The 24818-nt window shown below is 44.0% G+C and overlaps 1 protein-coding gene across 1 annotated transcript in view; it reads left to right on the top strand.

Moving 5' to 3' along the window:
- LOC124795560 (probable cytochrome P450 4aa1) overlaps positions 1 to 24818 on the top strand; it is a 306399-nt gene that overhangs the window by 226949 nt on the left and 54632 nt on the right. Inside the window, exons 5-7 of the mRNA XM_047259633.1 lie at positions 8937 to 9027; positions 16928 to 17107; positions 23333 to 23405. Of these exons, the coding sequence (XP_047115589.1) occupies positions 8937 to 9027; positions 16928 to 17107; positions 23333 to 23405 (344 nt within the window). The remainder of the gene's footprint in view (positions 1 to 8936; positions 9028 to 16927; positions 17108 to 23332; positions 23406 to 24818) is intronic.

The raw sequence follows: 24818 nt of genomic DNA on the forward strand, positions 1-24818 counted from the left end.
ATCAGTCCACAAAGAAAGTTGCTTACAAATAACTCGTGCGGCCGGTTCTGGAATATTGCTGAGGTGTGTGGGATCCGTACCGAATATGACTAACAGGAGATACTGAACGTAAACAGAGAAGGGCAGCACGAAAGTTAACAGGTTTGCTTGATCCGAAGGAGAGTGTCACAAACGTTTGATGAACTGAACTGGAAGACTCTCGAAGATAGACGGAAATTATCCCGAGAAAACATAGTAACAAAGTCTCAAGAACCGGTTTTAAATGACTACTCTAGGAATATACTACAAGTCACTATACAAGGTGTTCATTATAACTGAAGACATTGAAATATCCCGAAAAATACCCATCGGATAAAAAAGAAATTATAGTTCCAATTTGTTTCCAGGAGGGGGACATCTAATGATGCCATATTCGACCCCCACCCACCCCGTGCGTAGGTGGCGGGGGTAGCTTTGAAATCTTCAATTCTAACCTCTATTTTTTTTATTGCAGATTACGATTATACAGCGAAATCCACATACGTTTCGTCTGAAGCATTTTCTTCTTTAATCGGAGGAACAGTAGTGAGTATAAAATGGCCCTTGAATATCCAATGGCAGGTGGGACCGTACCTCTGTTCTGCGAGGGTACGACAGACTTCTCATTGGAAACCCCATTCGCAAAGTTGTATTTCTTCGACATATCGGACACGAGAATACTCGATGGGTCACTGTGGTCATGGCCCGAGGCGAGCGCTACTGTAATTTTCCAATTAGAGTAAGCGTTCGAACGTAAAGTACCGCCAACTTCAACACACTCAGTGATCAGGTTTTTAAATGACCGTATACAGGACAGAGGCGTATCTGCGGGAATGTCAGCAGAGGCGTTTCTGATACGGTCGACCACTTCTTCACGCCCTCTAGGCACCCTCTGGTACATCTTATCTTTTAAATAACCCCACGGCGACGTCAAATCCGGCTACCTAGCGGCCCATTAAGAGGGCCACCTCTGCCGATGCACCGACCAGTGTAAACAGGGTCTAATACCTCCAGTGCTTCAGTTGCGTAATGCGCTGGTCACGTACGTTGTGCAACGTCCGGGACAAAATCTTGCAGTAGTTCCGGTAGTTCGTGCTCCAAAACGTTCGATATTTGCATCTTTTCAGCGTGCTGTCGATAAAATACGGACGGAAGAGTTTGTTCCCCATGATGCCACAACGTACGTTAACCGATAATATTATCTTGGAACTCTTCCATTTCGTCAGTGTTTGCATAGAAAAACAGTAATATCAGAAATTGAGTCCGCCTTGATGCAAAATACCTTGTTATTCGTTCATTTCTTTATTATCCTAAACTAGTTTTTCGCGGTTCTAGGCGCTCAGTCCGGAACCGCGCGACTACTACGGTCGCAGGTTCGAATCCTGCCTCGGGCATCGATGTGTGGGATGTCCTTAGGTTTAAGTAGTTCTAAGTTCTAGGGGACTGATGACCACAGATGTTAAGTCCCATAGTGCTCAGAGCCATTTGAACCATTTTTAAACTAGTTTCGGTGACAAATATCACCATCATCAGTGGTTTTTTTAAATCATAAGATTTAAAAAAATAAGATTTAAAAAAGATTTAAAAAAACCACTGATGATGGTGATATTTGTCACCGAAACTAGTTTAAAAATAAGATTTAAAAAAACCACTGATGATGGTGATATTTGTCACCGAAACTAGTTTAAAAATGGTTCAAATGGCTCTGAGCACTATGGGACTTAACATCTGTGGTCATCAGTCCCCTAGAACTTAGAACTACTTAAACCTAAGGACATCCCACACATCGATGCCCGAGGCAGGATTCGAACCTGCGACCGTAGTAGTCGCGCGGTTCCGGACTGAGCGCCTAGAACCGCGAAAAACTGTGTATTTCAGCATGGTTGAAGCAATTATTCGCGCTGTTTGTGACATATTTTCTGTGCTCTTTTTTTTCTCTTGCCGTCTTTTTACTTAGCGAACCTCATGTCATGTTCGTTGGATGGTATGTGGCAGCTTTTATACACAGAAAAACAAAAAATAGAAGGAGTCAAATACCATCCAACGAACATGACATGATGTTCGCTAAGTAAAAAGATGGCAACGGAAAAAATAGCACAGAAAACTTGTCGCAAACAGCGCCAATAACTGCTTAAAAACATGCAGTAACATACAATAAATAAGATTAGGAAAACCGACTGATGATGATGATATTTGTCGCCGAAACTAGTTTGGGATAATAAAGAAATAAACGAATAACAAGGTGTTTTACATGAAGGCGGACTCAATTTCTGATATTACTGTACGTTAACCGACCAAGGACGTTGATGGTCAACTTGCCGTAACCAAAGGGGGTTGTCCACACACCAGTAATGCACGTTATGCCGGTTGGTGCGCCATGGTTTGTGATTGTATACTGATCGGAAAATAGTACCTCGTCACAGAACGTCCGCAGTTCGTGGTCTAGTGGCTAGCGTTGCTGCCTCTGGACCCGGGTTCGGTTCCCGGTCGAGTCGCGGATTTTCTCTGCTCGGAGACTGGGTGTTTGTGTTGTCCTCATCATTTCATCATCATCATCATCATCATCCGTGGCAGTCGCTACCTGAATTGTGAAAAAATTTGAGTCTGTAAAAATTGGGACTTCGTACGGGCGCTGAAAATTGGGACTTCATACGGGCGCTGATGACCGCGCAATTGAGCGCCCCACAAACCAAACGTCATCATCATCATCATCATCATTATCGGCATAAAACGTGGGGGTCGTTTCCATCTGTTGACGCTCCCATTCAAAAAGCACTACCCGGCTACGGAAATCGGCACCATGAACCTCTTGATGCGGTGACACGTGGTATGAAAGATACTTACGACGATGGAGTATTGTGACAATACTATTTACGGAAATAGCGGAATCGCGGAGTAATCGCCGGGCGCTTATCTTGAGTGTTGTGGTGCATTGCCGCTAGACCAGCTATTTCATTAGCTTCTCCTGTTTAGTTTCCTTTTGCCGGTCTGTACGCTTCCATCAGTTGTAAAGGGGTTCACAGCCTTGTAAAAGAACGAACGAAAGTGAACTTTCTCCGGAAAGCTCTCGGCATACAAGGCAACAACAGCCTCAACATCTCTCCGACATTCTCCGTAAATCAGGATCATTTCAGTTTTTTCTTCTGTGGTTGTAACAGTCATCGTCCACTTGCACGTCTGTTCTGCAAATGATAGGTGGGTGTGCAGGCAATAAGCACTGCGCAAGTATTTTAATGTTTAGAGCCGTTATCTGTTCTACGTCTGGAAGATACGTGGGCTCTGGTTTCAGTGTACTCTTATGATACGTTGTAGTTCTCCACACGCCCACGGTGGAGCGTCGAGTAATCCCCCTGTTCGATATGTCGGAGGAATGCAACGTTGCGAATGGGGTTTCCAATTAGAAGTTGTGGAATGCTGAGCCGTCCTGCCCTCGCAGGTGGAGATGTGGTCCCACGTGCCATTCGACAGTCAAGAGGCATTGAGTAACATGTCGTAAATTACGGTTATTTACCCATTTCTATTCCTCCGATTACAGCGCCATCTGTGCCGAAACGAAGGAAAGGCTTTGAAACGAAACGTATGTTGATTCTGCCGTAGAATCGTAGTATGCAATAAGAAACAGGAGTTCCCACAGAAAATTTCAAAGTTGCCCCCCGCCACCCACGCAGGGTTTAGGGCGGCGGGTCGAGAGTGCTATCGTTGGATGCCCCTTCCGAGACAAAAGAATTGGATCTATTACTTGTTTTCATCCGATATGTAATTTTCGAGATATTTCAATGTCCTCAGCTAAAAAGAACATCCTGTCCATCGCTCCCGTGGAGACAGAGAAGACAAGATTAGATTAGTTAATGTGTGAACGGAGGCATTTAAACAACCATTCGCCCTGCCCCTAACACACGAATGGTACGAGAAGAAACCCTAATAACTGGTAGAATGGGACGTACCCTCGCCATGCGCTTCACAGTGGTTTGCAGATGCAGATGAAGATGTAGAGACGACGCCAATAGTGAACGAAATTACTAGTGTCCTTTTCATAGGATCCAACCGGTATCAGACTTGAACAGTTTAAAGAAACCACAAATACGTAAACCTATCCAACTAAGTGAAACCATTGTTGCTTCAGTGGCAGTACTAATTAGACAATCTGCTGATTACGTAATGTGGAAAGTTGAACATGCGTAACGGCTCGTTCGTAACGAGTATATTCGCGGGAGGCTTTTCTCTCCTCTTCAGTGATTTCGACGACAATGACAGTTTTCAAGCGATCTCTTCGGTGTATCAGGAACCTGCACATAATATCCAAATCCCATGTGCATCTGCTGCCCGCAGGTATCCAGAGCTTATGCTAGAAGCAGGTAGCAACTTCTGAACTGAATCTCTATACACCAGTTGGACGCAGATGTTGGCTAGACGATATTCGAAGTAAATGAACAATGACTTCAGTTAATGACTTTGTACAGGCGCTGAAGCCCAGTCGGAATTATATAAGCGGAGTAACTGGATGGGGATTTGAACCCAGCTTGTTCCGAGTTCGAGCCCAGTGTGTAAGCCACAGTGGTCCCTTCCCACGGTATTTTTACTGAGAAGGTCCCAAACGACCTCTGCGTGTTGTTTTAACTGAAGAGAACCTAATGTAATGGGACACTGAAGAGGAGAGAAAAGCCTCCCGCGAACATACTCGTTACGAACGAGCCGTTACGCATGTTCAACTTTCCACATTACGTAATCTATCAACATCTTTTTAAAAAGTGGCTTACAGCAATGTGCTAAGTATGTTACACGTCATTTCAAGGTACGCTGTGTTATTACAGACTGTCATGGAATGCGTGCAAATGAGTTTCCGTCCTGTAATACACGGCGAGTGATTTCGCTTACTTGAGTTGCGCCTTGGAAAGCTTTCATTACTCAGTAGACGAATGCACCTCGACAAATTTCCATTTAAACGCTTTTCCTGCCGCAACAAAAAACCGTTACAGACGCTTTCACGCGGCGAAGTTCACTTCTCTCGTAACGACGTCTCGTAGGAGCTGCTTATTTTAGCGAGTTAAAGTTATGGAGTAGCACTAAGCAGACACGCTTGAGGGTCCTGCCTGGGCTTTAAAGTGGACGCCCGAAGGACTGGGTGGACACTGCATATCTCAGAGTATGCCGAGGGGTGGGGATGACTAGGACTCGCATGAGCCAACTTAATTTGCTAGCGTAGCAGTTCATCTGGATTCCGACTGTAGTCCCATGTTCTCTGTCTGACACATACGGTAGTGTGAACGGCTTGTAGGATAGAATACTGAGCTGCCGATCATAAATGTTGGCGTAAGAGATGGAGTGGCTACGCCCCCTCAAGTACGCGCCACCCGTCTCCCCAAGCCTACACGTACATTTCAGTGCTGCACATTCCATTTAGCAGAAATATTTAAAATGTGATTAATTTATAAGCATTAACATTTGGATTAAAAGGAACACCACAATATCGATATTCGAGGTACTTCTAATTCACCAGACGTCGCCAGAAGGAGAAAGTTCTTCGTTGCAGCGCACTGTTGATAGAGCAGCAGCTCTAGAGAACTTCTCAATTATTTTCTGTTTTACTACGCCCAGGACGGCTTACTATCGGTCATGGTGTTGGTGAAATGCTGTTGCTGTGAGAATACGAGTCACAAACTGTAACGACTTTTGCATCACAGGTCACATTTACCATTCTTTTCTTATTATTCGCATGTGGTATATATTCACATTATGTTAGATGTTGCAATCTGGGCACTGCACAGATCCAGAAATTTATATCCAGTGTAAACCAAGTTACTACCGAGAGCAAACGAGTACTATGTTCTTTGTTTAAGAGATCCTTGATAGATAACCGCATGAATAAGATGCGCGAAGTTCTCTAGCTATGCTTGAAAACATTTACCACAACTGTACGTTTCAAAGTAATGAGTACGAGTTATTCGTTCCTCAACCGTTACTAATTTTCAAATGCTGCAGTGTCGTACCTACTTCCTTAAGAATGTATGTGACTCCCACAAATCCAAAAGGAACAGTTACTTTTACACTGATGAGCCAAAACATTATGACCACCTGCTTAACAGCTTGTTTATCTATCTTTGGAACGAAATACATCACTGATTCTGCATGTCAGGTATACTATCTCACTAAATAAAGAGACTTATTTCCGACAGTATACAGTAGGGCGGAACTGCGGGTTCCAATCCTGTCACGGTCGCCATTTTATAATACAATAAAAAATATAATAATAAATGTTTATATATGGTGATAAAGTGCCCTCCGCCACACACCATTGGGTCGATTGCGGAGTATATATGTAGATGCAGATGTAGATTAATTTTTCAGCATCTTGGACAAACACAATAAGCTGGGCTATGCCTGTAAGTGGGTAAAGAATATTTTCATATTAGTTCTACATGGATGAAATAGTCTTTCTCTTGTTGTACATTTATGATTACCAATTAATAATACTATGTTCGATCGCCATATCCACCTACAGAATCTTTACTGTGTCCATGATATTGTAATTGGATCTTTGTGTTAACTCCGAAGTACACAGGTGGGCTCCTTGGATTTTTATATAACAGTACTACGTGGAACAACGACTCATACAACTTCACTGGTAAAATAATGCTATATTCTTCGTTAATTAACAGAGAGCGAGTCCTTCCTCTTACTGAGGAACAGGAAAAACATCTTACGTTTTTTAACACTTGAAAATAAAAAATACATGATGGTAGGCGCAGGCTCTGCGCCGGGCTGCCGCTTCACCTTTTCTCTCTGCCTTTGAAGAAAACGAAAACATAAAAGCAAGAAATGCAAAAGGTACATCACACAGTGATCCTACAGCTTGTTAGTAGATTTGTGGAGGTACGTGGCATTAGATATCTACTCACACGTCATGTTCTAGCTTCTCGCCCAGGGCCTTTGTCCCGCGCCAACGCGGGGTCGGCCGTGTTACTATTGATTTAGCAGTGTTAGTTGAAGTCCGCCGGATGCCCTTCCTACCACCACCCTGAACCCCCTTGGACAGAATTAGTGTTCCCTAGCTGTCTGCATCTAGTGTAAGCCATGGAAGAGTGCGAATGTTTTCAAATGTCTGCGAGTCGTGGAATTGAGGCGGAACGTGGAGACCAGCCCAGTATTCACATAGCAGGGCGTGGAAAACCGCCTAAAAACGCACATTTGGGCTGGTCGGCATACTGGCCTTTGTCGTTAATCCAACGGGCGGTTTCGATCCGGGGCCGGAGTGAGTCCAGGAAGGAGCTCATTAGCGCTTTCGGCTACCCTGGCGAGTCTACACACAGGTCATGTAATTCGTGTAAATAACGGCCAGCTGATTTGTCTACGCGGTGATCTCGCCCGATAGGGTTCCCTTTGGGTTCCACAGGGCTTACGTTAGGCGAATTTCGTGGCCGAGATATCAACATGAGTTCACTATAATGCCCTTCAAACCACTATAGCACGACTCTGTCTCCGAGGCACGGACAATTACGCTGCTGAAAGATGACGTCGCCACCGGGGAAGAGATCAAGCATGAAGGGGTGCAGCCGGTTCGCAGCTGTCAGCCTGCCTTCGATTACTATCACAGGTGCCAGCATAATACTTCTCCCGACAGACTGCGTCCTTGGCGCTCTACACGTTTCGAGCCGCCGTTCCCCTCGATAACGGTGTTTGTGGAGACGACCATAGATCTAGTGTAGCAAACATGTGATTCACCTAAAGAGCCGACACATTTCCATTGATCGACGATCGAATCCCGATGGTCTCTTGCCACGGCAATGGTAATTGACGGTGTCGTTGGGTCCACATCCGAACACGTAGGGGTGGTCTGCTGTGGAGCTGCTTGTTCAACAATGTGTGTTGAACGATGTGCTCTGAAAGATTTGGCGTGCACCAGCGTTGTGCTCTTTCAGCAGAGATGCCACAGATCACCATCTGTCCTCCTCTACAGAGCAGAGAAGCCTCCGAACCCCATGTTCTGTGTAGAGTCGTGGGCGTCCAACCATTTAGCGCCCAGTGATAGTTTCAGTGTTCTTCTACCTCTTTTCATAGACAGCAGCAAGTGGACATTGGACCAACTTCACCGTTTTCGAGATACTCGTTCACAGTCTCTGCGTAATAATAATCTGCCCTTTGTCAGAGTTGCTTACGTCAATGGATTTCATCTGCAGTCCATATCTTCGCTAGTGTGATGCCCCATCCTTGTCAGCTCCGCTTACCTGCTTTTGTTACCACGTCACGTGCCCGCAACGTCACCAGGCGGCATCCATCGTCGTGGTGGGCAGTGGTCATAGTGTTTTGGATTACCAGCGTACACCTCTGTCCGGATCCCTACTCTTAAAAACCACCGTGCAATACGTGTAGCAGAATAGTTCTGCCCCTTCTTACTCCATTTGCGGGTGAGACAAAGAAACAAAAGCTGTTACTATCCTCGTCATTACGCGGCGTGTTTGCTAAAGGAAACAATACTTTTCTCATTCCTTGACACGTTTAAGGAGACGGACACTCGTAATTGTGTGAGTGAGGAAAATAAGTACTGTACGTAGAAGAACGGTTACTCTGGACAGGCAGTTTTGCCTCTATGAGGACTTTAGTCCCGCAACATCTCTCTGTGTAGTTTACGAGAAAGAGAAGCGCCAAATAACATGTCATCATAAACGGAACAGAAACTGAATATGTGATACAAGATACACTTTAATTTCTGGACTGACAAATGATATATTTCCTTGAGCGCTTGTTTAATGCGTTACTCTAGAGCCACATTTAAAAGAACCCAACTATGTACAAAGCTATTTCCTCTTGTGCTTGATTAATTTTTACAAGTTTTAGTCCATATTTCTTGGTTTATTTTAATTTATTACTGTAAACCTAACACAGCTTAATCGAAACTTATTGTTTTTTTTTTTTTGTTCTAGGCGGTGCTAAAAAGCCAGCGTCACACGGAGAAGATCTCCTACTACCGGCTGTTGCACAACTTCATTGGGGACGGACTCATCACGAGCAGTGGTGAGTGGCTGGGGGGCACTGTCGCATCACCCCCCCCCCCCCCCCCCTGTCCATTAAGTCCACAAGTAGCACTTCATTAGCAGTGTCGCGTTTCGCTGATGGTTTAGAGCAGGCTGCTGATGGTGTTTCACTTACCAGAAACAGTAGAGCAAAGAACCGAAGATTCACTATCTCCGAAGTCGCCAGCAATCAACCATGGATCAAATGTTAGTCAGCCAGAGTTAGTATCACTGAACAATAAGTTGTTCCTTGCTATCAAATACTGGGAGACAGAAGTACCGGAACTCGTCTCCCTGATTCCGCTCACACGGTGCAGGATGGTGACGTCTGAAATCTGGTTGGATACAAGAATTCTGGCACTTCGTATTAATCGGAAAGTCTCATCACAAAAGGAGGTTGGAAGGGGCACATACTACAAACGTAAAAATATCACATTTCTTTCAGCAGTGCGGCTGTATTCGTGAAGAAAGGTCGCAGTTTGTAACAATGAAGAGAAAATCATCGAGGAAAACAGAAGTGTTATCCGGCGTTACCCAAGAATACGAATTCTATAATGTCAAGGAGACACCTTATACATTACGCACATCTACTTCTACAACTACATGACTTCTCTGCAATTCACGCTTGAGGGCCTGATGGAGTGTTTATGGAATCACCTTCAGACTATTTCTCTGCCCTTCCATTCTCGACCAGCCCGCGTGAAAACCGAACACTTAAATCATTCCGTATGAGCTTGGATTTTTTTTATCTCTGCTGGCTACTGTCATAAAAGTAATTCCATATTGGGACGGAGAAAGTTGGTGACTGAAATTTCGTGAAAAGATCTCGTCACAACGAATAACGCCTTAAAAAAATCATTGATACCCCAATGCGCGTATCATATCTGTGACACACTCTTCCCTATTTTGCGATAACACAGAATGACTTTCCCTTCTTTGGACTTAATCGACAACCTCCGTCAAACCGATCTGATTCGGATCCCATACAGCACAACAATACTCTAGCAGAGGGGGGACCCGTATGACGTCTGCAGTCTCTTTAGCAGACCTGTTGCATTTTCTACGTACGTATTCTGCCAATAAAACACTTTCTTTCGTCTTTCGGACAACATTTTCTGTTTTCTTTCCAATTTGAGTTATTCATAATTCTAATCCTTAAATATTTAGATGAATTTACTGAGTTTAGATTTGTGTGATTTAACGTGTAACAGAAATTTAGACGATTCCTTTTAGTACTCGTGTGGATGACTTCACATTCTTCATTATATAGAGTCAACTACCACCTTTCGCATACAGATATCTTGTCTAAATCATTTTGAAATTGATTTTGATCACCAGGTGACTTTACGAGAGTGTTAAGTCACAGCATCACCTGCAAACATTCCACGAGGGCTGCTCAGAATTGTTTTCTAAATCTTTCATATACGTTAGGAACAGCAGAGGGCCTACACTACTTCCTTGGGTAACGCCACATATCACTTCTGTTTCCTGAGATGATTTTCCGTTAATTATTACAAACAGCGACCCTTCTTCACGAATACAGCCGCGCAGCTAGGACGACACGTGGTATTTTTACATTTGTAGGACGTACCCTTGCTGACCTCCTTTTTTGTTGAGACTTTCCGATTAACACGAAGTAACCGACATTTTTGTGCCAGAATTCCTGTATCCAACCACATTTCAGACCTGTATTAAGAACTGAACGTAAGGAAATACCAGATAGTCTTAATATCACAAAAAGCTGCCCAACTTTAATTTTCGCTGGCATTGACCTCTTATCCTTCTTCCCAATGCCTAATAACAACGACGTAAGTTATTTACACAATGAAGTGCTCAAGCGACATACAGACGTGCATGAGTTCCTACAAAGGAGGGTGGGAAATTATTGCTGAACTCCAGTTCACTTCGAACGGCGGAACGCTACCTTGTTTCTCCAAGGGTTTCCCAATAAATCTGTTGTTGTTGAAGAATTTTTCTCGACAACCGCCGGAATGAATTAAAAGGAATCGCAGAAAATATGAAACGAGGTGCCCCTTCTTGAAGGCGAATACAGTGCACCTCATTCATCTAGTTCCTGTGGACCGAAGTATTCTACTGTCTTAAAATTTCTTAACTCTGAAAATTGCAGTAAGTAACCACTCAACGACATATCTGTGAAAATGGCAAGTCTTCCAGGAGTACGTAACTGAAATTACTTTGTATTGGATCTGGGCTCTTTCTCATTCTTTTTATTTTTTGGGGTGTGTTTGGCGTATAATTCGCGACGTCTGTAGTTCTTCTCCTTGGGTTCTCTTAGGTTAAATGAAGCTCTGTTGGTAGACAGGTCACCTTGAGCTCCGTCTTGCGCCACTGCATCTAGCAGTTTTCTCGTTGAAATAATAAACCTCTGAGCGCCATTTACTCCTGAGCGATTACGTAACTTTAAGTTGTCACACGGTACGTACACTGTCACGTTTTCGTTGAAGGAGGACTCGAATTACGTTTGTTCAAATAGAAGAACACAGGTGCACCATGTTTGTAGTGTGACCTTGTTATTTCACTGTTAAATTTAAGACTCTCTGCCATTGGCAAGATGACCTGTAATCGCCTTTCAGCGAAATATGGACTCCGAGCAGATAAACGTCAACAGTGTCTTGCATTACTTCGTGCTGACACTTGCAAAAACAGATGTGTATGAGTTCACTCTAGTAGTTGGTCCTAACAGCATTGTGGTGGGCCGTGCAGGACTAACCGTCTTTTCAAAGCCCGCTACAACACTCTAACACTGCCTCCTGCAAAAGGTGGCCTCGAACTCGTCAGCGTGCGGGCACGATCTTCTGCACTCTTCGTCCACACTCTGTTGCGGCACTGGCAGGGGCCGGTCCCGTCCTTAACACGCAGTCTCTTAGATATCCTCCGACCAGTTTCTCTCGATCCACCGATCAATGTGGCACCTATTTCCCCATTATTGTACCACGTCGCCAATTGTTTCATAGAACTCAGCTACGTTCGGGCCGATTTTCCAGTCACCCGTCCTCCCCGTACAAACGACTATTATCGTTTGTTTCTGCTGTCCAACCCTTGCGACCCCATGGTGCTACAGCATCCTGACATTAACTGGCGCACTGTTTGCGGGTGTGTGCATGCCATAGGACTGGCCACCTCCCCACTCTGCCCTGACTGTCAGCTCGAAGACACCGACGAGCACCGTCTTACGTGCCTCCTGAAGCAAAACGTATGGCTCCTCATCCAACGAATCGTGGGCTTTTATCCCCGTGCCCCGCCAACGACGGTAACCGCAGATTTCCTGTTGTTGCCCCAGACATTTCACTACCCTCTTGCTAAGCACCATGCCCTAATCTGGTTTCGAGGACAGGCTTTAGAATATCTCTTTCAGAGTGGTCCACATACAGTCCTTGACTTCTGGTACAAAGTTGTGACCGCGCATAGCACCCTCACCCGAAAACCATCTTATCGACAAACTTTTGCCGGTTATCTCCGCAGCGTCTTCCTTGACCCCCCTCAAAGTTGGGGTGTGCCATGCGTACCTGTCACATGATGCAACACCCTTATCCACGTTCTCATGCATCGACCAAAAAAACAACTAAAAAAAAGGAACAAAACAGAATGTTATACTTTATTGTATTTAATGTTTTTCTAATATTTTTTGTTTAACTAACAGTCATTTGTATATGTCTAAATGATACCTTGCATAGTATATATATATATATATATATATATATATATATATATATATATATATATATGCACTTTTAGTTTGTTCAATAAAAAAAAGCGGTCTAAGGCGCTGCAGTCATGGACTGTGCGGCTGGTCCCGGCGGAGGTTCGAGTCCTCCGTCCGGCATGGGTGTGTGTGTTTGCCCTTAGGATAATTTAGGTTAAGTAGTCTGTAAGCTTAGGGACTGATGACCTTAGCAGTTAGGTCCCATAAGATTTCACTCACATTTCAACATTTTTGAACATTGTGGTGGTTGCATACTTGTTTGTGATGAGCTAACACAGATATTTATTACACAAGAAAGCCCTCTACTTTCTCACACACAGGAAACTGGATGCGGTTAATTTAATTGCTTCCTTTAGAATTTAGTGTTTCTGTTTATATAATACATTCCGGTTTTAATATTTTTTAAATTGTTTTATGTTTCGACTGATTTCAAAGTTGTGTCTCAGCACAGTCATAATAATAATAATGATAATAAGTAATTGTAAAAAGGAAAATATATAACCAAATTCCTCCAAGTATTGTGTAAGAGTAACAAAATTAGTTCACAGACTGTATGCTTAGCTACTGACTAAAAGTAGAGAAAAGTAAAGTTTCGGAGCCATTTTCCGGTAGGTTATAAATAAGAGGCCTACAGGCGAACAATATGAAATAAGATCGTCACAACTTCTGAACAGTTAGGACGTTCAAACTGCACGGTTGACCGCGGGGCCTGATGGTAATTAGTATGCGCAAGACCACTTTCATTTGGATGGGTTCGTCAATAAGCAAAATCTGCGTATCTGGTGGACTGACAATCTGCATTTCGCGATCGAGAAGTCTCTTCACCCTCAACGGGTGACTGTGTGGTTTGCAATGTCCAGTCACGGAATAATCGGTGCGGTATCCCTTGATGGAACGTTGAATACCGAACGGTATGTGAATGTTTTGGAAGATGATTTTATCCCCATTATCGAAAGCGACGCTGATTTCAACAAAATGGGGTTCGTGCGAGACGGATCTTGACCCCATCGATGGAGGATAGTGCTTGATGTCCTGGAGGACCACTTTGGAGACCGCATTCTGGCTCTAGGGTACGCAGAGGCCACTGGCATGGGTCTCGATTTGCTGCCACGTTCTCCGGATCTGAACACATGCGGCTCCTTTTCGTGGGGCTGTATTAAAGCCATCGTGTACAGCAGTAACCCCAAAACTAATGCTGAGCTAAAACAGCCATTCAGGGGGTCATCGGCAGCATCGATGTCGCAACACTTTAGCGGGTCATGCACAATTTCGCTATTCGTCTGCCCCGCATTATCACCAATGATGGCAGGCATGTCGAACATGTCATAACCTTAATACGAATATCTGTAGTGACGTTTACAAGTTGAATAAAGTATGTGCACGCCGTAGTTTGTAACTAATCTACATTTTTTTTCACATTGTTCCATAATTTTTCTTTCTGTAAATATTTAAATGTTCTAGAATGGTCTCAGAGTACGTTTTTGTTGTAAGTCTCCCGCAAAAAACTTTTGTTTTTGTTTTTGTGTTTTTCAAAGCAGGCTTGGATAAACGTCGGGACTGATTATGGCACTCTATTACACTGCATGTGTTATGCACGTCCATCCGACGTGCAATTCCTCGTGACCATCGCCGAGTGCAAGTGGATGCTGCGCCGACGTTTGGTTTATGTGTTACTGCGGGTTGTGTCTCGTGTGGTGCCGTCATCTCGGTTGGAGCGCAACGCAACATTCGCTTAGATATCCTCCACAGCACTAAACGCACTGGCTAGCACCTCGTCAGTCACACTCACGCTTCCGTAGTGATGCTGTGGAGGCTGAGAGGGATTTTGTAATTGCCGTATCCTCTCTAATCCGGAAAATGGTATTCGCAACACTGCCTATTTTTATAAACCATTTGTAATTTCCATCAGACTGGACAAAAGCAGTAATCACACCAATCTTTAAACATGGAAACAGAAAAGATTGTAACAACTACAGAGGTATCTCTTTAATCAGCGTTGTGGGTAAAATCTTCTCAGGTATTGTTGAAAGGAAAGTGCGAGTATTAGTTGAGGACCAATTGGATGAAAATCAGTGTGGGTTTAGGCCTCTTAGAGGCTGTCAGGACCAGATCTTTAGCTTACGGCAAATAATGGAGAAGTGTTATGAGTGGAACAGGGAATTGTATCTATGCTTTATAGATCTAGAAAAGGCATATGACCGGGTTCCTAGGAGGAAGTTATTGTCTGTTCTACAAGATTATGGAATAGGAGGCAAACTTTTGCAAGCAATTAAAGGTCTTTACATGGATAGTCAGGCAGCAGTTAGAGTTGACGGTAAATTGAGTTCATGGTTCAGAGTAGTTTCAGGGGTAAGACAAGGCTGCAACCTGTCTCCACTGTTGTTCATATTATTTATGGGTCATATGTTGAAAACAATAGACTGGCTGGGTGAGATTAAGATATGTGAACACAAAATAAGCAGTCTTGCATATGCAGATGACTTAGTTGTGATGGCAGATTCGATTGAAAGTTTGCAAAGTAATATTTCAGAGCTAGATCAGAAATGTAAGGACTATGGTATGAAGATTAGCATCTCCAAAACGAAAGTAATGTCAGTGGGAAAGAAATATAAACGGATTGAGTGCCAAATAGGAGGAACAAAGTTAGAACAGGTGGACGGTTTCAAGTACTTAGGATGCATATTCTCACAGGATGGCAACATAGTGAAGGAAGTGGAAGCGAGGTGTAGCAAAGCTAATGCAGTGAGCGCTCAGATACGATCTACTCTCTTCTGCAAGAAGGAAGTCAGTACCAAGACTATCTGTGCACCGTTCAATCTTTCGACCAACTTTGTTGTATGGGAGCGAAAGCTGGGTGGATTCAGGTTACCTTATCAACAAGGTTGAGGTTACGGATATGAAAGTAGCTAGGATGATTGCAGGTACTAGTAGATGGGAACAATGGCAGGAGGGTGTCCACAATGAGGAAATCAAAGAAAAACTGGGAATGAACTCTATAGATGTAGCAGTCAGGGCGAACAGGCTTAGATGGTGGGGTCATGTTACACGCATGGGAGAAGCAAGGTTACCCAAGAGACTCATGGATTCAGCAGTAGAGGGTAAGAGGAGTCGGGGCAGACCGAGGAGAAGGTACCTGGATTCGGTTAAGAATGATTTTGAAGTAATAGGTTTAACATCAGAAGAGGCACCAATGTTAGCACTGAGCAGGGGATCATGGAGGAACTGTATAAGGGGGCTATGCTCCAGACTGAACGCTGAAAGGCATAATCAGTCTTAAATGATGATGATGATGATTTGTAATTTCTTAAAAGTTCGTACAGTGGTTGGTTAGTCTGCAGTGGTTTCCCTGATTCCATTATTATAGCGATCACAGTGAAAGATAATGTGGTCGGGCGTTCCCTATGACCGTAATTACGGACGTCATTTTCTTCCCTGTTGAACCTGTACTAGCCTGGTCGCGTTAGGCAGTTCAGAAATGGTTCAAATGGTTCTGAGTGCTATGGGGCTTAACATCTGTGGTCATCAGTCCCCTAGAACTTAGAACTACTTAAACCTAACTAACCTAAGGACATCACACACATCCATGCCCGAGGCAGGATTCGAACCTGCGACCGTAGCGGTCACGCGGTTCCAGACTGAAGCGCCTAGAACCGCACGGCCACACCGGGCGGCGTTAGGCAGTGTTTCAAGCCCTGACTAGGGTTCACACGGCCAAGGGCTAGGCGTTCTCTAATGAATGGGAAAGGCGGGTGAACTCTTCAGTGGTTTTCACGTTGTCCTACTCTTCAATTCAAGATCTGGGCCGAGTTGATATCCTTTGGTCTAAGACCTGATTTTCGTCAGTTCTACTTTGTTACGAGTAGGAGGCTACACGACGTCTTACCGTAATGTCTAATTCGTAGTATCCGAGGAACATCAGTAAAGCATTGGCTGGCGTGGTGCTGGAGATCACTGTGAGTTTGAGGGGCACGTCCCAGGATTACAAATAGATTTCTACGCAATGGTCTGTTCTCTTTAGGTATTCGTAGCTTTGCGTCGACATTGTCAGTCAGAATATAGGTTTTGCGATCCATTTAAGTAGTGTGTGGTCTGTTCTCGTTAGCATCTTTGTCTCCGCACTTTTTCCATATCTGGGGAACTAACTGGCTCATGCGTTCAATATTTCCTTTTCTTACAGGCAAGAAGTGGCGGAACCACAGGCTGCTGCTGCAGCCCGCCTTCCACATGAGCGTGCTGGAGAACTTTGTCGAGACGTTCTCCTCATCGGCGCAGGCGCTCGTCTCCAGGCTGGCCTCCAAGATGGGGGACGTCAACGTGGCGCCGGACGTCAACCACTGCGTCATAGACATCCTCAACGGTAAGGCGGCCAGCACCGCCCGGTCAGTATGGCTGCGGCAATCTACTCAATCATATTACAGTCATGTACTGAAATCACCGCTCCTACTGTATTCCAACACGTGTTTACTGAATTATCATGTACCTAAAACAGTACAAGTCCCACTTTTGCCTCAGTCACAACGGCGATTGTTCGTGGCAGTGTTGTTATGAGGTGTCGGCAGCAGTATGATCAAGTCGAAACTCCATTCAGCGAGTATTGCGGCTCATAGGTGACCTCAAATGCAGAGAATTGTTCTGGGTGGAAAGCGAACTCCACCATGCGATGACATTCAAAAAATGTTCTATGATTCTGAGTTATACATAACTTGCAGATCACTAAGAATGTTTGACGTCCTGGTTGTGTTCTTAAAACCAGTCAAGAACGGCGCTCTGTCAAGATATTTTATTGATATCGGAACCCAGTCGTACGTCCACCTTCGTACACCACTAGTGTCCGTTGTTTCGCAGTATCTATACACTGTCTCTCTAGCTGTCTATCTATTCATCCGCCTACATACAACACGACCTCCAAACGAGAATGTAATGTGAACTACACTGATCTGAGTTGTCGACATCATGCACGAAGCATCACTAGACTCGAATGGTTGGCGCTAAAATGCCAAACCTATTCGCTGAGTGCAGCAAAACACGACATTCGTCTAACCAATACGCCATTTACTAGTCACCACCGTGGTGCATAGTGAATCCATAGCCTCATACAGCTGACGATAAAGACTCATGTAGCTGTCGGTAAAGACTCACAACCCGATCTACATCTACATCTACATCTACATTTATACTCCGCAAGCCACCCAACGGTGTGTGGCGGAGGGCACTTTACGTGCCACGGTCATTACCTCCCTTTCCTGTTCCAGTCGCGTATGGTTCGCGGGAAGAACGACTGTCTGAAAGCCTCCGTGCGCGCTCTAATCTCTCTAATTTTACATTCATGATCTCCTCGGGAGGTATAAGTAGGGGGAAGCAATATATTCGATACCTCATCCAGAAACGCACCCTCTCGAAACGTGGCGAGCAAGCTACACCGCGATGCAGAGCGCCTCTCTTGCAGAGTCTGCCACTTGAGTTTGTTAAACATCTCCGTAACGCTATCACGGTTACCAAATAACCCTGTGACGAAACGCGCCGCTCTTCTTTGGATCTTCTCTATCTCCTCCGTCAACCCGATCTGGTACGGATCCCACACTGATGAGCAATACTCAAGTATACGTCAACGAGTGTTTTGTAAGCCACCTCCTTTGTTGATGGACTACATTTTCTAAGGACTCTCCCAATGAATCTCAATCTGGTACCCGACTTACCAACAATTAATTTTATATGATCATTCCACTTCAAATCGTTCCGCACGCATACTCCCAGATATTTTACAGAAGTAACTGCTACCAGTGTTTGTTCCGCTATCACATAATCAAATGCAATTCATGAAACTAACAGAGCTTTGGCAGATTGTCAATCCACTAGAATTTTATTGAATGCTCCAATTTACTGATGTATTGCTTGTGATGCCATTGCCATTTGTGTATTGACCAGAAAATAATTTCAAAGAGTACTACTGTGCTCGGTGGTCGACTTCACCAGGGCACTGTGCTTATCCGCTTATTCGTATTAATTACCTATCTGTTACTTATCTCAACAAATGTCTCAACATTCTGTTGTTTCCTGACGTTAACGACACGGTCCACTCAGTTTGAATAGAACAGACACCACGAACGCAGCTAATAATGAGAAATGACACTTAGATCCCAGTGATCCAGCTTTCCTCAAACGCCGACAAATTTTTAATTTGCTAACGCGCGGTCTGGGACACGTTGTCCCGCTTCGCGCAGCTCCCCCCGGCAGAGGATCGAGTCCTCCCTCGGGCACGGGTGTGTGTGTGTTGTCTAAGTTAGTTTAAGTTAGATTAAGTAGCGTTTAAGCCTAGGGAACCGACGACCTCTACAGTACCTAGCTTGCGCTTGTATGTGAGGGAGACACTTAACATTTATAATGTCATCTCTCTTGGACGCCTATGTGCTACTTATGACAATTTTGTAAGGCCAGAATGTTATAGGCAACTGTTAATATCACCATTGTTTGCCTTGATGTTGTAACCTGTATGTGTCCTAAAATCCGATGGTGGCGGCTTTAGTTTCGCCGAAACCGGTAATCATGAAATAAAAAGAATTCCTGCGATATTGACTATCAGTTCATTGTTTTACAAGCATCTAGATCGCTCCCACATGAGCGTAATGTGCTCCCTACAAAACTCAGCAGTTTGCTCCCATAGGAACTTACCAAAAATTTCCAAAATTTGATTTGCCTTTCACTCTCGAACTCCTGCTATTTATTACCTGAATACCTCACTGGGTCCAGATAATGCCGTAATTTGCTCTATTTTAGTTTGCATATTCCCAGTGTGGTCTAATTCAGTGATCACGTAATGAAAGTTGTGGCGTTTGTCTTGCTATGACTGTGCCAGGAACATTAGCTGAGCAAACTGATCTCTAGAGCGAATACCGCACAATATTTTTCTTCAGTTATAATCTAAGTTGAAAAACAAAATATATGATGTCTTAAACAAGTTTGATAATAGCTTCATGATAACTCGGAAAACAATCAAGGAAATTTGGCCACTTGATTTAGTGAGTAGCTCTAATATTGCATCATTTGCCTACGTATGACTGTAGAGCGATATTATCTATGGAGTGGAAATTCAGACGCGCAAAACATGATTTATCTCGGCAGTATGCAGTGACTCCGAAAGCTACGTGATAACGGTGTGGGGCAAGGCTTGCAATAACAGCTCTGCCAATTTTGGGTATAACTTCATTTCTATTACAGACATATGCCGTTCAAAAGTTGGATGGATTCCGTACGAGGTAGTATCTTAATAATTTTCATTCAATATCAGGAATGAACGTGGCTAAAAGCTCTGAAGATACTAACTCAGGGCATTTCGCTTGATCGTGACCAGTGTCACATCTCAGTTGTAGCTTTCTTTTGCGTATTTGCAGGAAGAGAAGGAATAGCAACCTCCATTTTGTAAATTATGTACCGCCTAAACAGAGGGGGAAGAAATTTCTGATAATGTACGCCTGCACCACAGCGTTATAGGGTGGTGAATCATAGACAGAGGGAACACCAGAAAAGAAAAGGCTCGAAGCGTTTGAGATACGGTGTTAAGGAAGAATGTTAAAAACTATATCGAGCGATTAGAAATGAGGAAATCACTGCCGAATCGCCGAGGAGAGGAAAATGTGGAAGACACTCTTACGGAGAAGAGACAGGACAATAACGCGTGAACACATTTGAGAATAACTTCCATGGACACTGAGAGAGCCGTAGAGGGTAAAAGCTGTAGAAGACAAAGAGTAGGGTTCATCCAGCACTTAACTGAGGACGCAGTTTGCGGGTGCTGCTCTCAGATGAAGAGGCCGGCACAGTAGAAGAATTCGTGGCGGGCTGCATCGAACCAATCAAGAGACTGATGACCAAAACACTTTATCGTGTTGTCGAGTCTCTGTTTTAATTAACTGTTGCTGCGACGGACTTGTGAAATTGCTTCCTTGGCTTCCTAGTACGCCAAACTAAATGTGACTCGAAAAAAAATGGAATTTGGAATTATGCTGTAAATTACCGATATACATAGTTTTAAGTATATCAGGGACGAAATTCATCGTTCTTACTTTTATTAATGTTTATTGCTCCTCATGGAGACTAAAATATTAATCACACAAAATCATTCAGCGCGTCATAGAAACTTTATGACTAACGAAAGATAAGCACAAAAGCTTGCAAAACTAAATAATATTAAGGAAAAGTGGCCGAGCGGTTCTAGGCGCTACAGTCTGGAACCGCGCGACCGCTACGGTCGCAGGTTCGAATCATGCCTCGGGCATGGATGTGTGTGATGTCCTTAGGTTAGTTAGGTTTAAGTAATTCTAAGTTCTAGGGGACTGGTGACATTAGAAGTTAAGTCCCATAGTGCTCAGAGCCATTAAACCAATTAAGGAAAAGACACAGATGGTCATACATAAATATTATCTGCGAGTGAACATTGTTCTAAATGAGTATACATTCAACGGATTCATTGGCAACACACACCCACATTACCTCGTTTGTTTGATATGTATGTGATCAACAGTATCCGGACACCCCCATAAACATACGTTTTACATATTAGGTGCATTGTGCTGCCACCTACTGCCGGGTACTGCATATCAGCGACATCAGTAGTCATTAGACATCGTGAGAGAGCAGAATGGGGCGCTCCGCGGAACTCACGTACTTCGAACATGGTCAGGTGATTGGCCGTCACTTGTGTCTGTACGCGAGATTTCCACACTCCTGAACATCCTTAGGTCAAATGTTTCAGATGTGATAGTGAAGTGGAGACGTGAAGGGAAACGTGAGCACAAAAGCGTACAGGCCGACCTCGTCCGTTGATTGACAGAAACCGCCGACAGTTGAAGAGGCTCGTAATGTGTAACAGGCAGACATCTATCCAGACCATCACAAAGGAATTCCAAACTGCATCAGGATCCACTGCAAGTACTATCACAGTTAGGCGGGAGGTGAGAAAAATTGGATTTCATGGTCGAGCGGTTGCTCATAAGCCACACATCACGCCGGTAAATGCCAAACGACGCCTCGCTTGGTGTAAGGAGCGTAAACATTGGACGATTGAACAGTGGGAAAACGTTGTGTGAGTGACGAATCACGGTACACAGTGTGGCGATAAGATGGCAGGGTATGGGTATGACGAATGCCCGGTGAACGTCATCTGCCAGCGTGTGTAGTGCCAACAGTAAAATTCGGAGGCGGTGGTGTTGTGGTGTGGGCGTGTTTTTCATGGAGGGGGCTTACACCGCTTGTCGTTTTGCGTGGCACTACCACAGTACGGGCCTACATTGATGTTTTAAGCACTTTCTTGCATCCCACTGTTGAAGAGCAATTAGGGGATGACGATTGCTCCTTTCAATACGATCGAGCACCTGTTCATAATGCACGGGCTGTGGCGGAGTGGTTACACGACAATAAAATCCCTGTAATGGAATGGCCTGCACAGAGTCCTGACCTGAATCCTATAGAACACCTTTGGGATGTTTTGTTCAGCACTCCGTGAAGCATGGGCTGCCATTCCCCAAGAAACCTTCCAGCACGTGACTGAACGTATGCCTGCGAGAGTGGAAGCTGTCATCAAGACTAGCGGTGGGCCAACACCATATTGAATTCCAGCATTACCGATAGAGGACACTGCTCCGACCGGATACTTTTGATCACACACACACACACACACACACACACACACACACACATATATATATATATATATATATATATATATATATATATATATATAGTCATAACAATTATACCTCCATAATTCTCAACACATGTCACACCTCTTAACAGTATGCGAATTCTAGCGACCCGCCAGAATTGGTGTCGCCAAATGTGTACTTCGTCTAGTTCTCTTACACTGAACAAGAGACCGAGAGGACAAAAGGACATGGAACTCCAGTAAGGATAGAACTCGAGCCAACAACTGAACAGTCTCTTGCGGTATCATCCACGCTATGAGATCAACTGTCACTAATCGCATCTGGCGGGCCTGGTGGCTAACTTCAGTGCTAATTAACTCGGAAACGGCACGACGTCGCAACATCCTGCAAGTTTTTCAGACTTTTACTGACTACCCTTTAGATACGTGATGTAACGGCTACAGGTGCAGATATTTTTACATGAGGTACGTTAATTTGTACACACGTACAGAGTGTTGGTTGTTTCTCTCTGCGTCGAACTGTCTTCCCATAAACACGTCACAAACATGACGACCTGAAGTTTTCTGCATGGTGGTAACTGCACTACTAAGTGGACTACGTCGGTCACTATAGACTGTTTTTCCTCCACGCATCAACACTTCAACATCTGACCTGCTGCCCACGGGAAAATAAACATTAGTGGCTTGCTCTTGCCAGAGATTCTGGGAGGTACTAACCAACCTAAAAACGTACGACCTGTAATAGTGCTATTATTACTCTGCAAATGGTCTAAAAACTGATGTTATATTGTTAAGTGCACGGTCCTGAGCCACGAACAGAAATATCTGCACCTGTACCCGTTAGTCCCTGTATATGTATATCGTACGTAACAAATCTGAACGTTACATCCGCCACTGATGTTTGTCTGTTGACTGCTTTTGCAGAGGCGGTGATGGGAATCCCCGTCCCGAAGACACCACAGCAGGACGCAGCGAGGGAGGCGTCGCCCTTCAGAAAGTGAGTACAATACGTGCGACCTATATATACACCAGCTGCATGTTCTCGCTACCTGTTCTCGTCCCATCAGCATACTGCCTCCCAGACTCACGTGGTAGTCTGCTCCACGAAACAGTGTTGACTCATACCGACCGTTCGACATTACAGACAAGTTTTTGCTCCGCAGAAAACGGGACCGCCGCCTATTGGCGGCTGTTATATAATAGCAAGTGCAGTGTGTAAACCGGTTCTGTTTACCGGAACGCTCTCGTGGGCAAAAACTCTTCGCGGTGGAGCGGACAACGCAAGCATTACAGCAGCGCAAGATTCTCGTGTTTGTCCACCTGTGGATAAGACCAGAGATAAGAAACGCCTTGCAGATATCAATAGTGGGAGAACGCTTTATGAAATACTTCTTAAGGGATAAATTATGTGCTTTGTGAATATAATGACACGTGATTTGTACATCCCCGTCTGTTTCCCTTGTTCCGCAGTTAATTTTTGTCTCAAACTCTTCGTGTGATCTGTTATTACCAGCCCTCTTGGGAGAATTAGGAGAATCTGACATGCTTCTCGCTGGATAAGTTAAAGAATGTCAAATAAAATCCAAATTCGGACTGATTGAAGGCCAAACTACGAAAATAAAAGTAATGACAAGAAGGCTTACATTTCTTTTAATTTTAATCCAAATTTCAAAATTAACGTTTTTATGATTCTTATACACATTCAGCACATTTCGTTGAAGCCTAAATCGTTGCAGCATCTTAGATCACTCAAACAGGTACTTACTGAAAAAATTTTTTCGGGTGTCTCGCCGGCCGCTGTAGCCGAGCGGTTCTAGGTGCTTCAGTCCGGAATCGTGCTGCTGCTACGGTTCGAATCCTGCCTCGGGCATAGATCTGTGTGATGTCCTTAGGTTAGTTAGGTTTAAGTAGTTCTAATTCTAGGGGACTGATGACCTCAGATGTTAACACCCATGGTGCTCAGAGGCATTTGAACCATTCGGGTGTCTCTTGTCATGCTTGTGGTATCACATTATACAGTGTACCACTTTTACTTTTATTTTACTTTTTTTGAGCATGTTTTCGTAGGCATGTAGCGTATCTTTGCCTTACTGTCCTTAATAAGATTTTACTGCGGGAATACGTACTTCCTTCAACTGTTTTTGCTACCTCACAATACTGTAACATTGTTCTTCCCTTAGAGTAATCATATTTATTTTATAACTTCGATTTATCCTAACGTATGAGTAGAATATATTTAATAATTGACCATTTTCACGTGGGTTCTGAAGAAACATTTTCTGCATGCCGTAACACGAGATATCATGAGAACTATTTCAGTTTTGGAACGCTGTATGTACAAATAAATTGTTGGGTACGCGGACTCGGACATCTATTAAAGCTTGCTTTGTTATTCTGGAACAATTCTCAG

The sequence above is a fragment of the Schistocerca piceifrons genome, chromosome 4 (genome assembly GCF_021461385.2).
Source record: "Schistocerca piceifrons isolate TAMUIC-IGC-003096 chromosome 4, iqSchPice1.1, whole genome shotgun sequence".
Taxonomy (NCBI): Eukaryota; Metazoa; Arthropoda; class Insecta; order Orthoptera; family Acrididae; genus Schistocerca; species Schistocerca piceifrons.